We start from the raw sequence: 15,737 nt of genomic DNA, 5'->3' as shown, positions 1-15,737 counted from the left end.
TGTAGAATCATTCACACACTGTTAATGTGTGGAGAGTTTGGGGCTCATTACCCAGCAACCACTTCCACAAGCTGTGTAAGATTCCTCAGACAAGTGAATAAAATCACTAAGGAAAGTAGGTTGGAAAATTGATTAATTAAATAACTGTCAACATGTACATTACCATTAGCTACAAGAACATGACGTTATGCCACTTAGTTGCTGAAAGGACTACAGTGCCTTGCGAAAGTATTCGGCCCCCTTGAACTTTGCGACCTATTGCCACATTTCAGGCTTCAAACATAAAGATATAAAACTGTATTTTTTTGTGAAGAATCAACAACAAGTGGGACACAATCATGAAGTGGAACGACATTTATTGGATATTTCAAACTTTTTTAACAAATCAAAAACTGAAAAATTGGGCGTGCAAAAAAATTATTCAGCCCCTTTACTTTCAGTGCAGCAAACTCTCTCCAGAAGTTCAGTGAGGATCTCTGAATGATCCCATGTTGACCTAAATGACTAATGATGATAAATACAATCCACCTGTGTGTAATCAAGTCTCCGTATAAATGCACCTGCACTGTGATAGTCTCAGAGGTCCGTCAAAAGCGCAGAGAGCATCATGAAGAACAAGGAACACACCAGACAGGTCCGAGATACTGTTGTGAAGAAGTTTAAAGCCGGATTTGGATACAAAAAGATTTCCCAAGCTTTAAACATCCCAAGGAGCAGTGTGCAAGCGATAATATTGAAATGGAAGGAGTATCAGACCACTGCAAATCTACCAAGACCTGGCCGTCCCTCTAAACTTTCAACTCATACAAGGAGAAGACTGATCAGAGATGCAGCCAAGAGGCCCATGATCACTCTGGATGAACTGCAGAGATCTACAGCTGAGGTGGGAGACTCTGTCCATAGGACAACAATCAGTCGTATATTGCACAAATCTGGCCTTTATGGAAGAGTGGCAAGAAGAAAGCCATTTCTTAAAGATATCCATAAAAAGTGTTGTTTAAAGTTTGCCACAAGCCACCTGGGAGACACACCAAACATGTGGAAGAAGGTGCTCTGGTCAGATGAAACCAAAATTGAACTTTTTGGCAACAATGCAAAACGTTATGTTTGGCGTAAAAGCAACACAGCTCATCACCCTGAACACACCATCCCCACTGTCAAACATGGTGGTGGCAGCATCATGGTTTGGGCCTGCTTTTCTTCAGCAGGGACAGGGAAGATGGTTAAAATTGATGGGAAGATGGATGGAGCCAAATACAGGACTATTCTGGAAGAAAACCTGATGGAGTCTGCAAAAGACCTGAGACTGGGACGGAGATTTGTCTTCCAACAAGACAATGATCCAAAACATAAAGCAAAATCTACAATGGAATGGTTCAAAAATAAACATATCCAGGTGTTAGAATGGCCAAGTCAAAGTCCAGACCTGAATCCAATCGAGAATCTGTGGAAAGAACTGAAAACTGCTGTTCACAAATGCTCTCCATCCAACCTCACTGAGCTCGAGCTGTTTTGCAAGGAGGAATGGGAAACAATTTCAGTCTCTCGATGTGCAAAACTGATAGAGACATACCCCAAGCGACTTACAGCTGTAATCGCAGCAAAAGGTGGCGCTACAAAGTATTAACTTAAGGGGGCTGAATAATTTTGCACGCCCAATTTTTCCGTTTTTGATTTGTTAAAAAAGTTTGAAATATCCAATAAATGTCGTTCCACTTCATGATTGTGTCCCACTTGTTGTTGATTCTTCACAAAAAAATACAGTTTTATATCTTTATGTTTGAAGCCTGAAATGTGGCAAAAGGTCGCAAAGTTCAAGGGGGCTGAATACTTTCGCAAGGCACTGTATGTTACGATGCATGGTGCAGCAGAGCAGACAGGCAGTGTGTGTGTGCAGGTGTTGACCAGGTAGGCAGCCAGGCACTAACATTACTGGGTGCTCCTCCTGTCCCGTTGCTGCCTGCGTCTCACCAGCAGGGCTGAGCAGAGGGCTGAGCAGAGGGCTGAGCAGAGGGCTGAGCAGAGGGCTGAGCAGAGGGCTGAGCAGAGGGCTGAGCAGAGGGCTGAGCAGAGGGCTGAGCAGAGGGCTGAGCAGAGGGCTGAGCCTGCTGTTGCATTATTGAAGATGAGTGTTGGGTTCACTGAGGCATGTCTGCATCCTGAATCATTTACATCCTGCTAATGTCAGCTCTCATCTACCACCAACGCCTTACTGCCTGCCTTCTACAGGTCAGGCCCCCATTCCTTAACCATGGCCTCTACAGCCTTCTCTGCTCTGTGGATCTGGCTGATGTTATGGGAAGGGCAGGGTTTTTTACAAAATATATGTTTGTCCTGAATATAACATGCTATGCCCCACCCTCATGCCTGTTGTAACAAAAAACATCTGCACTAACATTACAGCACAGCTGGCTGTATATATGACCATTGTAAGATACGGTAGATCATTATAGGATCCAACTAATATCCGGTTTTGAGTGTCAGCTTTTATGGGCTTTCCTTTGCCAGATGTGTACATTTTCATATCTAGCAATGATACAAAGTGCATTGTTTGAATACTCTGTAGTGTCACTGCTCTAGCTACCTTAAACAACATGCGAATAAGCCAAATCTCAAGTGAAAACCAAAATTCTCTCTTCAAAGACATCGGCTAAGAATGTATTTTTTTCCTCCCCCACCTCACCCCGTTGTTTACGCAGTCTGACAAGTCCAGGGAACAGGAGACCTTCAACCTTCAATCACATAGCACCACAATATTGGAAGATGACGACCTTAACAGAATCTAGCCTGGCATTCCAATGTTAAATCATTCAGTCGTGAAAGGAAAAACAGGAGGAGAGCACACACAGAGGAGAAAAGGAAGCCACATCATCTCTTATATGCGGGGGATGGAAAGTCCAACCCACTTCCTCTAAATGAGGATGACTATGTTAAATAATGACATCTTATTGTTAAAACCAAGGTTGTTACGGGGCACAAGAGGTACTAAGGATCCGACCTCCACCACTCTTCAAACTGGAGTCAGCGTGTGCCCGCGCGCGCATGCCAAGCACTGTCCCTTGAGAGATGAGCACAGACTTCTTTATTAGGTCATATCAACCTCCACTCATCTCTGAGCTAGAAAAACAGCACTACTGACCATTGGACTTCTAGGCTCAATCCCGATAACCTCCTTTAGCCCTTCCCCTCCACTCTGCGTGATCCAGCATCAAGTCGGAGTGGTGTTGAAAATTCAACATTGAATGAGAGGTCGTGCCTTTTCAGGCCTCTAGTTGACCCTCCAAAACGATGCGAATCGCCAGACTTCCTGTCAAGTGGTTATCAAACTCCCATAAAGCTCTATGAACCAAGGATCTAATGTTGCTTCAGGAAGATGGCTGACAAAAATACGAATGAAAGCAAATAAGTAATTATAACTTAAAAACAAATTGAAGATGGCGCTGTACTAGACGACCGCTAGCTCCGACTAAACTTTTGTTTATTTTTACTTAATTTTTTTTTTTTATGTATCCGCTGTCATTTCTTACAACCGAGAATAACTTTGAACATCAGATTGGCAGTTACCTCAATTCTGGTTTTAACTTCAACTCATCTGTCCTGGGCTCTGTCTGTAATTCCAACTTTTCGGGCTACCCAAGAGGAAATACCGACGTCACAGAGGCAAGAGAGGGGGGATCCTGGTGAGATATAGGCAAAGGAAGAACCGGAAACCTCTTCCCTCCATTCTATTGGCCAATGTACAGTCAGTTGATAATAAGATGGATGACCTCAGATCGCAGATACCAACATGACTCTCGAAACAGAAATATTATCAGCTTTTCTCAAACAAGCCTCTCAGACAATATATGGGACTTATTTGACTTGTTCCTGTCCTCTGCCGTAGCCTCAGGGTTGTCTGCAGTACCCTTGTTCTTTAGCTATCCAACTCTATGGATTCTTCATTCACCGTCCCGACAGGACAGTGGAGTTGGGGAAATTGATGGGGGAGGGGTTTGCCTCTTCATCAACAACTGGTGTGCTGACTCGAGCAACGTTGAAGTGTTGACTAACTGTTCAAAGTCTTGGAAAACCTTATGGTCAAATGCCAACCCTTTTACCTCCCGAGGGAGTTTTCAGCTGTTATTGTGACTGTTGTATACATTCCACCTCAAAACAAGAAACATAACAGGCTGACATTAAAAGGAACTGTATGAGGCTATAACCAAGCAGAAAAACGTACATCCAGTGGCTGCTTTACTGGTTGCCGGCGATTTTAATTCTGCTTCATTGAAAGGCGTGATGCCCAACTTCAACCAACACGCCTCCCTCGCCACTAGGGGAGATAAAGTCCTAGACTACCGTTAATCTACCCTCAAGCAAGCATACAAGGCTCTCCCTGGTCCGCCATTCGGCAAATCAGATCCATTACTCCTGCTTCCTGTTTACAAGCACACGCTCAAACAGGAATTACCCCTGACTCGCTCCATCGAGAAATGGTCTCCAGAATCAGAGATTATCCTACAGGGCTGCTTTGCTAGCGCTAATTGGAATGTTTCGGGACTCCACCAATAACATTGACAAGCTAACCACCTCCATCACCGGCTTCATTAGGAAATGCATCAGTGTTGTTGTCCCCACAGTTAAGGTTCGCTAAACTAAAGGATAGGGGCACCGCAGACAACCCTGAGGCAACGGCAGAGGACAGGAACAAGAAGTTCCGCTACGACCTCCACAGAGTCATCAAACGACAAAAGGACAATATAGAAGTAAGGTGGAATCATATTACACAGGCTCCGACGTCCACAGCAGGGGCTACAGCCCATTTCGAATTAGAAAGGAAGAGCCAGCCATGAACTGCGCAACAATGCCTCTACTAGACAAACTCAATGCAATTTATGCTAGCTTTGACATTAACATAGTGCAGAGTGTGAGGGCTGCCACCAACCCAGAAGATTTGGGTCCAAGCGAGATCAACCATTGGTTATGGCACACAACGCCATCATCCCAGACCCACTCCAATTTGCATACCAACAGATCCATAGACGACGCAATCTCAATTGCACTCCACACTGCCCTCACCCACCTAGATAAGAGGGTGTGTGCTTAGTCGCTTCTTGTACTCCCTGTTCACCCTTGACTGCATGGCAACGCACGACTCCAACACCACCATCAAGTTTGCTGACGACAAGACAGTGGTAGGCCTGATCACCAGCGACAATGACACAGCCTACAGGGAGGTCGTCAGAGACCTGGCAGTGTGAGGCTGGATCAATCTCTCCCTCAACGTTAGTAAGTCCGAGGATCGTGAACTACAGGAAACTGAGGGGCGAGCACACCCCCATCCACATTGACAGGGTGGCAGTGGAGCGGGTCGAGATCTTCAAGTTCCTCGGTGTCCAAATCACTAAGAACTTAAAATGGTCCACATGCACAATCAAAAAGAAGGCACGACAGCACCTCTTCCCACTCAAGAGGTTGAGAACATTTGGCAGGGGCCTATCATTCCAAATAGTGTCCCCCTCTACGTCACAATGGGATTCGATGAGTTCTAGCTTCTGTTGCTAGGACTGTTGCTAGAACTTGCAACATTCTGACTGGATTACGTAATGAACCAAAGCGTCAGTTGCAATGCTGGTTGCTTGGCTCTATTTTACCTCATAGCAGTCACAAAGGAAGGAGGATGCGGGCAGTTTTAGTTATATTTCACCGCAATTACGCTCACTCAGTCCGCGCAAATAAATGACCTCTGAATGTCTCTCCAAGAACGGTGTTTTGGATGGTACACATTGTTAAATAGGAATAAATCATGTAAGCTGTTTTTAGATTGCCGTTGCTAGCTACTGTACTTTCATAGACAGAGCCTGGACTCCAACCAGGATCTCTAGTGCCTCAGACCACTGCGTCACTTGGGAGTACTATGAAGACACCACTGATCTCGACAAGAGGAGCAATATTCAAAGAAATTCACAATTCAGGGTAACGTTAAGCAATTAGATAACTGGACGGATTTAGCTATGTACAACCATTTTTCACAACCATTTCCCGTCTAAGGTTAGCTAGTTGCTAGCTATACATATAGTTCAGTGGAGGCTGCTGATAATGTCTGGAATGGAGTAAATGGAATGCTATCAAACATGTGGTTTCCATGTGGTTGATACCATTCAATTGACTCCATTCCAGCCATCATTAAGAGCCGTCCTCCCATCAGCAGCCTCCAACGATATAGTTATTTGTCTGTCATATTGAGGTGTCTAGCTAGAAGTTAAACCTGATCAGGGCAGCAGGTAGCCTAGTGGTTAGAGCATTGGACTAATAACCGAAAGGTTGCAAGATTGAATCCCGAGCTGACAAGGCAAAAATATTGTTCTGCCCCTGAACAAGGCAGTTAACCCACTGTTCTTTGTCCGTCATTGAAAATAAGTATTTGTTCTTAACTGACTTAACTAGTTAAATAAAAAAAATGGATAGGTGTAAACAATTATGGTAATTTCAAATGCCCTTAACTAGGTGATGTGGACTTGAGTATTTCAACAATTCTTCTCTTGAACTTGTTAGGCAATCATATCTACATACGTGAAAAGGATGGCCAGCCACACAGGAGGGTGCTTTTTACTACGGAGGTCATCTTGAGTGACCAAAGTCATGAACGCTGGAACATTCTTTGAGATCACTGAAACCCCACCTGATCTGGTGGAAGTTGTCGAACCAGATCAGAACACCTTCGAGTACCACCTTCAGGCAAGGTTATTGACCAGGTAAAAATGATTATCCGCTGATCATTTATTAAATTAAGAAATGTATTTGTAATATGAACCATAATTGCATGTATTCCTGTCATCAATCAAGGTGAGACTGAGCATGGACAAGGTGCAGGAGAAACAGCTACCGGAGCAGAATCAAGAAGGGGACGAAGTGCTACGACAACGAGGCAAATTACTTGGTTTGGAAGAAGGACGAAAGGAAGGTGAGACCTGGGAATCCTCACTGCTCTTTCACTCCTTGCTGGGGTCACCATCTGTTAAAGTGAATATAAAAAACCTCTGATAATAACTATTTGCATTTGCACACAAAATAACCTGAAGCTAGTTTTAGTTTCCCTAACATGGATATTTTTCTCTGTCTACCTAGGGTTACCTCTGCGGAAGCAGCTGGACGGTCGACCACTGGAAGCACTGGCGCCCTACACTTCAGTGAAGCCCAATATACAAAGTATGTTCAGCTTTGAATGACATTTGAGAAAGCAGGAAAAATGGTAGTTATGCTAAGCTTATAAAAATGTACCTCTCAATTTCGCTCTCCAAATGACTATAGGACCATCGAAAGTCCGAGCCCCCCTGGAGGTATACCGTCCACCAGAACCAGTGAGTTCGGATCAGTCTGATTCTCTGTGCTCTGAGTCGGAGGGGGACCAGCTTGAGGTAGACTATATCTTCCAAAAGTGTTGAAAAGTACATATCTCCCATTTATAACACTGCACTAATCCATCACATTTTCTCCCAGTAAAGTGTAACTTGTGTGTTTGCTTGTTTACGTCTCTGTCCGCTACCCTGTTCCCGTTGGGTTCTGCCCAACACTCAGACGTGGATCCACCTAAGGTCCTCCATTACAAACCACCCTCCAACTTTTCATTACATCATTTACAACTACTGTTGTTGTCATTATCTGCTAAGAAAGTGTTCTTGCTCTATCATACTGGGCACATAATATGTAAGATACACAGATGAACTAAAAACACTAGCACTGCAAACACCCATTTTCCCTCTTCGTCCCCCTTCTGAGACTGGCTGCCTGTTGAGAACAAGTAACAGGCCGAACCTCCCACCCACACAGCAACCACCACCTCTATATATTCCACACACCAGAATTCAGTATCTGATTCTATGATTGCCATCTGAGTGCACAAAAAAAATCTGTGAAAATAAATTAATGACACAATTGTACCAAAAACTATTGAAGTTTATGTATTAAAATCTTAAATATTGGCAGGTTGGTTTTCACAGCTGTTTCACAAGGTGTTCATTATTAATAAGTTGTAAGGTTTCCATTGGTGGTATTTATTTGTTCTACATTATTCATTGTTGTATCCTAGGACCTACAATAGATCCATATATATTCAACTACAACGGTGTACTAATGAGCTATGAGATGTAAAAACAAACCATAGAGGACTAGTGAAATGATATTATTTCAGTGTAGACAAGGGAAGGGCAGCTTAAAATATAAACATGACAGCCAGACAAGCCCGTGTATGAATCAAACGGATTTTATTTATTATGGTTGTCACGTTCTGATGCATAATTTAACAAGTGTGTCAATAACAGGATACCCTCGGATTAAAAATCAACAGGCTTGGCTCTAGATTACACTAATCTATACATACTTTCCATTGTTTGCGAGATCAGACATAATATCACTAAAATCCAAGGGTTAATTTTCGGGAAGTTGTATTCATTTCAGCGCATCTCATTTGTAAACAACTGTATTAAATAGTGATGTACCGATATCACATTTTTGGGCCGATACCGATGTATACCGATATTTTAAGATAATATCGGCCGATTCCGATATGTTCACCGATATATCGTGCATGCCTAGCATTAAATTGTAACTTTTTTCAGTTCCACATCAAATTAACAACCATGAAAATAAAGTTTTTTCTTCTCTTTCTTGTGAGTCTCGAGACAATGCATTAAATCCCAGACAAAGCTTTAGCTACTACAGCGACTGAAATGACTGCAACACTTAAAGAGCTGCAGTTAGTTTCAGAATGGCTGGCAAGGAATAAGTTAGTCCTAAATGTTTCAAAAACAAAAAGCATTGTATTTGGGACAAATTATTCACTAAACCTGAACTAAATCTTGTAATGAAAAATGTGGAAATTTAGCAAGTTGAGGTGACTAAACTGCTTGGAATAACCCTAGATTGTAAACGGTCATGGTCAAAACATACTGTCACGGCTCCTCTTCTGCAGTGCAGGGGCGGTTCCTCCTGCAGGCAGAGGGTCGTTAGTGACTTGAGTCACCTGGGCTCAGGGTATTTAAACTGCTGCTTCACTAATCTCTGTCTCTCTGCTCCTCCAGGTATGATCCTGTTTTGTTTGTTCCTTTGTAGTTTTGCGTAGTTTTCACTCAGTCATTCACACACACAGATTCACGCATCCCTGCACTTTACATACACCTTACATTATGATACTTTCACACCTCATTCCTTTTTCTTTGTTTAAAGTTAATAGTTTTGGTTTACAATAAAGAACCTTTTTGATTGGCCTGTACCTGTTGTTCGCGTGCCCTCATTTTTGCCACAGGCTATGAGCCGGCCTGTAACAATACTGATACAACAGTAGCTAAGATGGGGAGAAGTCCATGATAAAGCGCTGCTCTGCTTTAACAGCACTATCAACAAAGCAGGTCTCAACAAGGCCGGTTCTACAGGCCCTGGTTCTGTCCCACCTGGACTACTGTTCAGTCGTGTGGTTAAGTGCCACAAAGAGGGACTTAGGAAAATTGCAATTGGCTCATAACAGGGCAGCACGGCTGGCCTGTTAATGTACACAGAAAACTAACATTAATAATATGCATGTCAATCTCTCCTGGCTCAAAGTGGAGGAGAGATTGACTTCATCACTACTTATATTTATGAGATGTATTGACATGTTGAATGCACCAAGCTGTCTGCTTGTACTACTGGCGCACAGCTCGGACACCCATGCATACCCCACAAGACATGCCACCAGAGGTCTCTTCACAATCCCCAAGTCCAGAACAGACTACGGGAGGCGCACAGTACTACATGGAACTCTATTCCACATTAAGTAACTCATGCAAGCAGTCAAAAAACAGATACAAATATACCTTATGAAACAGCGGTGACTGTGAAGAGACACAAACACAGGCGTAGACACAAACACAGGCATAGACACAAACACAGGCGTAGACACAAACACAGGCGTAGACACAAACACAGGCATAGACACAAACACAGGCATAGACACAAACACAGGCATAGACACAAACACAGGCATAGACACAAACACAGGCATAGACACAAACACAGGCATAGACACAAACACAGGCATAGACACAAACACAGGCATAGACACAAACACAGGCATAGACACAAACACAGGCGTAGACACAAACACAGGCATAGACACAAACACAGGCGTAGACACAAACACAGGCGTAGACACAAACACAGGCATAGACACAAACACAGGCATAGACACAAACACAGGCATAGACACAAACACAGGCATAGACACAAACACAGGCATAGACACAAACACAGGCATAGACACAAACACAGGCATAGACACAAACACAGGCATAGACACAAACACAGGCATAGACACAAACACAGGCATAGACACAAACACAGGCATAGACACAAACACAGGCATAGACACAAACACAGGCATAGACACAAACACAGGCATAGACACAAACACAGGCGTACACATGAAGACATGGATTTTGTGTTGTAGATATGTGGTAGTAGAGTAGTGTGCTGAGGGAACACAATGTGTTGTAGATATGTGGTAGTAGAGTAGTGTCCTGAGGGAACACAATGTGTTGTAGATATGTGGTAGTAGAGTAGTGTCCTGAGGGAACACAATGTGTTGTAGATATGTGGTAGTAGAGTAGTGGCCTGAGGGAACACAATGTGTTGTAGATATGTGGTAGTAGAGTAGTGGCCTGAGGGAACACAATGTGTTGTGATATGTTGTAACTGTATTGTAACGTTTTTAAAACTGCCTTCATTTTGTTGGACACCAGGAAGAGACTGCCTTGGCAGCAGCTAATGGGGATCCATAATAAATACAAAGAGACGCAACGGAAAGACAATGTATTCCATTGAGCCCATTTCAGCCATTACCGGGGTGTGTTTGCCAGGTCATTATAATCATTTCCACGGTCGTAGATTTAACGGGGGAAAACAGCAGGCGCGAGCAAGAAGAGTATGAAAGAGTCGCAGGAACTAAAATGAAAGCAATCAATCCCGCAAGATTTAAATGACAAGAGGATTCTGCACCCCGAGATTTAAATGACAAGAGGATTCTGCACCCCTCCGTCAAAGGAAATAGACAGATCTTCAGGTGGGTGGGTCATGCGCGTTGCTAGCAGTACAACTCAATCTCCTTTTCTCTCTCCCTCTCTCTGAGATTCATTGAGCTGGGTTATAGAAGAGGAGCACAGAAAGGATGCATCAGTCAAAGTTAAAAGTGAATTTGAATACTTCCAAGATTTAAGCTAAATATTCAAAGTCTAAGCATAAATGTCAATGTGAAATGAGCTTTATAAACACTGTAGCATTTTAGAACACATTGCTTGGTACAGAAATCTTGCCATTGTCCTTGCATCTTTCACCTCATATCTGTACTCTCTATGCCATGATTAACTTATGACACATTTCAACAAACATGCTCTCTTTTCAGTATCATGTAACTAAGACTTGGCCTATATAAAAAAAAGTCTTAATAATTAAATCAATCATTGCAGTAGTTACGGTTAAGTGGCACAGCATCTACAAAGAAAACGGTAATGACGAAAATATCCTCTCTAGCATCGCCAACAGGAGGACCATTATGAAGATCAAGAGAAAACATCCAAGGGTGAACGAGAGTTTTATTTGAGAGTGAACTACTTCAAATGTTTTTTAGCTAATGCTTTCCTAAACGCATGCCCTGGAGTGTGCCCTCTGAGTGCAGTGCAGCACAGCCCTATCACGATGTTACAGGCCTTCGTGAAACTAAAGCCTGATGATATCATTGAGCTTGAGTGCCTGCAGAGCTCACAATAAGGACGGCATTCCGACAGAGACCCAAGTCACTGATGACAAGTCCAGGTGGTGAAACTGGGTCAGTCTCTATTGAGCTTATGGTGCGTTTTAAAGCCCATCTACATCAGTTTAACGTGAAATGTTGCTATGGTTGACGTTTCGGATCTGCAAAATATGCCATTTCGATTTGAATTTCTGAAACTGTCTTTACTTCCTAGCCAGTAACACCACAGCTAGCATACTTAGCATAACTTTATTATGTTTCACTGTGCTAATCATTCTATAAAAAAAAGTGCTTGAATTTCATTCTGAATAGATTTTCTTATAAACTCTGCCAGTTTTATATGGTAATGGAGCTCCATTTACCTCTCCACTCTACATAATGCCTCACGGACGTTAAATTAGCACGGATAATACTTAGAACGGAACTTGTGCTAATCTGGTCGAGGACAACAGCAGACCAGGGTGCAGAGGAATCTCAAATACACAGCCAGCCGAACCACCCTGACATTTTTAAAAAGAAAAAAAACAAAATGTTAAGCATAGCCCACAGCTTATCATGGAGTTATTAGTTTGAACAAAGAGCGGTTTCAAGTGTATCTGAGCGCTCCAATAGTGGCAAATTTAAAATCGAATTACCGTAAAATGTTAAACGGCAAATCTCAAAATAGCCACCTGTACCTTTTAATAGCCAAGCAATGGCAAACATTTCACCAAATAAACGCGCTGTTTCAAATAAATGCCCTGTCTAAATTAATTATTTACATGAATTACCATTAATTGTTTGTTACACTAAATAATTCAGTAATGACAAAAAAATTATGACATTTTAAATCCCCAGTAAGAAACTGCTAGCCATTGGCTACTAACAGCTGAGCACTGCTAGCTAACTGGCAACCATAACAATCAACTTCGGGAGTACAGACCCCTAGAAATCGGCCGATCAACGTCTAAGAACTGCTGAAAAAGCACAGTCAAGGAAAATAATTATTCTGTCAAGGACATTGAGTCTATTTAGAAAAAATTAAATATACTAAGACATGATAACCGTGACAGTGTGTCAATGATAACACATAAGTGTTGAAGAAATTGCTGAAAGGGAATGCTGGAATTAAACAATTAACTATGCAAATGAGCAAAAGCTGTGTGCATCAAGGAAATAGAAGCCTGGCTGAAATAGAAGCCTGTCTCTAAAAAGTATCTGTTGTGTTCAGTGATTTAAGGACATAAACTTCAGAGATATTAATTTAAGTTTTACGGAATTATGAATAGGAACAGAAAATCATTTAAGAGTGGATTATAAAAGCAATACAGTGAGTCAGGTTCAAATGTAATAATATAATTGAATAAATCGCCGACTGTGAAGGAGCAGGATAGTGTCTATTTATGCAAGTAGTTAGAGAATAGGTTATTTACGGTGAAATACAATTTCTACTTTTGCCCTCGAGACATGAAACAAGATGTACTGGAATAGTCAACAGTCAAGTCTAATCTTCAACTGCCCTTAGTTTGTTGGTTCTACAGTCATAACCATAAACTCACAACTCGAAAAATAAATTGCACGAACAGCGAAAATACACCGTTACTTCCTAGTTGGGCTACATTTCAGCAGACAAAATGAAAGTAAATCTTAACTGGCTTTAAAACTTACATTGCCATTCAACAGACAAAATACTAAGCAAAATATGTAGGCATACAGTAAATTCGGAAAGTATTAAGACCCCTCGAGTTAGTCGCATTTTAAAATAGATTGGGGCGAAGGTTCACCTTCCAACAAGACAACGACCCTTAGCGCACGCCAAGACAATGCAGGAGTGGCTTCGGGAGAAGTCTCAATGTCCTTGAGTGGCCCAGCCAGAGCCCGGACTTGAACCCGATCGATCAAACATCTCTGGAGAGACCTGAAAATAGCTGTGCAGCGACACTCCTCATCAAACCTGACAGAACTTGAGAAGATCTGCAGAGAAGAATTGGAGAAACTCCCCAATTACAGGTGTGCCAAGCTTGTAGCATCATACCCAAGAACCCTTAGGCTGTAATCACTGCCAAAAGGTGTTTTTATAAATGTGAAAACATTTCTAAAAACCTGTTTTTGCTTTGTCATTATGGGGTAGTGTATAGATTGATGAGGGGAAAAAAACACATTTTAATCCATTTTAGAATAAGACTGTAATAAAATGTGGAAAAAGTCAAGGGGTCTGAAAACTTTCCGAATGCACTGTACTTAAAGTAGCTACAAATATTTACATTTCTTGAAAAAGAATGGTATTGAAAAACCATCCTGTGGCTATTTCCAATTCCCCCTGGTATACAGTATATCGCCCAAGCTCAGAACGTTACCTATCCTGCTGTCCATGACATAGGTCTCGATGATAGAACTTTTCTTACAGATGTCATCAGCCATGGAGGAGCAGCTGACCTCTAGGTGTTTCACCTGCAAGCACAGTAGAGACATATTAGATGCACCAGAACCACAAGAATACATACATACATACATACTGTATACAAAGCACCAGTCAACAGCTACCAGCATGTACCAAGTCCATCAATCATCTCTCACACAGAGCGAGCGAGCGGGCAGGCAGGCAGTGTAAGAATATAACATGATCTCGGCAAAAAATGTCCTAGGCTGCAAAACAGCCAGGCCAAGGCACAGAAACAGCAAAGCATGAAAACAAGCAAAAGGTTCCCGTTCAGTGCAGGTACAGACATATTCTGGTGCATTTCAAAGTGATTTAAAATCACCAGTAAAAGATGGCATCACAATTTCATTGGGAAATAAATCAATTCTAGTGGCCCAAAAATAAGGATTCATCACTGCCGCAGACTCATAAATTGCAGAGAGGAACATTAACCTTATTCCACAACTTTCTTTCATGTCATCTCATTCTAAAATCATGGCCATTAATATGGAGTTGGTCCTCCCTTCGCTGCTTTAACAGCCTCCACTCTTCTGGGAAGACTTTCCACTAGATGTAAGAACATTGCTGCGGGGACTTTTAGCATTTAGCCACAAGAGCGTTAGTGAGGTCGGGCACTGATGTAGCGCAATTAGGCCTGGCTCGCAGTTGGCGCTCCAATTCATCCCAAAGATGTTGGATGGGGTTGAGGTCAGGGCTTAGTGCAGGCCAGTCAAATTCTTACACACCAATCTCGACAAACCATCGCTTTGTGCACGGGGGCTTTTTAAAGCTGAAACAGGAAAGAGCCTTCCCCAAACTGTTGCCAAAAAGTTGGAAGCACAGAATCGTCTAGAATGTCATTGTATGATGTAGCATTAAGATTCTATACCCGTCGCGTGTCGCTGAATTAGCCAAAAAAGGGGTGTCCACATCATTTTGGCCATGTAGTGAGTATATATAGTATGGTATCTTATACGGTTTATAGTAGAGTAGTATATTGTAACCTGGGTGGATCGAGCCCTGAATGCAGAATGGCTGACAGCCATGTTATATCAGACCGTATACAATGGGTATGATAAAACATGTATTTTTACTGCTCCAACTACATTAGTAACCATTTTATAATAGCAATAAAGCACTTTGTGATATATATTGTGATATTTGGCCAATATACCACAGCTAAGTGCTGTGTCCACACCTCCTCGAGCCCTTGCTGCTTATGTATACACTAGTATTATATTATAACTAAGTATGAATAGCATAGAGATTATACCTTCTCCTCCAACATCCACTTCTCCTGCTGCACCCCAGCCAGCCTCTGGAACAGCTCCCCAACCTCATCATCAGACAGGTCAGCAGGCCGCTGGGACTGGGGGCTGCCACTGGCGGACTGCGGACACACAGGACCAGACAGCACTGTTACACCTTCCCTACATGAACTTAGAGACAGAGTCAGACGGAGCGAGAACCTATTTTGTGCAATCCGTTTATTATACTTCTCTCTTTATCAGTGACAGGGAGCTTGACAAGTCTAATGGAACAAGCTTATCTCTGTATTATACACACAGAACTGGAATA

At 42.4% G+C, this 15,737-nt stretch overlaps 1 protein-coding gene across 7 annotated transcripts in view; it reads right to left on the bottom strand.

The window, feature by feature from the left end:
- Window positions 1-15,737, bottom strand: part of LOC110492587 (GRIP1-associated protein 1) — a 94,428-nt gene that overhangs the window by 25,957 nt on the left and 52,734 nt on the right. For all 7 annotated transcript variants that reach the window (XM_036947598.1, XM_036947595.1, XM_036947599.1 and 4 more), the window contains 2 exons: window positions 15,433-15,549; window positions 14,098-14,191 (listed from right to left, as the gene is read on the bottom strand). In XM_036947598.1, the coding sequence (XP_036803493.1) occupies window positions 14,098-14,191; window positions 15,433-15,549 (211 nt within the window). The remainder of the gene's footprint in view (window positions 1-14,097; window positions 14,192-15,432; window positions 15,550-15,737) is intronic.

The sequence above is a fragment of the Oncorhynchus mykiss genome, chromosome 16 (assembly GCF_013265735.2).
Source record: "Oncorhynchus mykiss isolate Arlee chromosome 16, USDA_OmykA_1.1, whole genome shotgun sequence".
NCBI lineage: Eukaryota > Metazoa > Chordata > Actinopteri > Salmoniformes > Salmonidae > Oncorhynchus > Oncorhynchus mykiss.
Note: the sequence above shows the minus strand (reverse complement) of the source record. Positions and strands in the feature narration are given on the sequence as shown.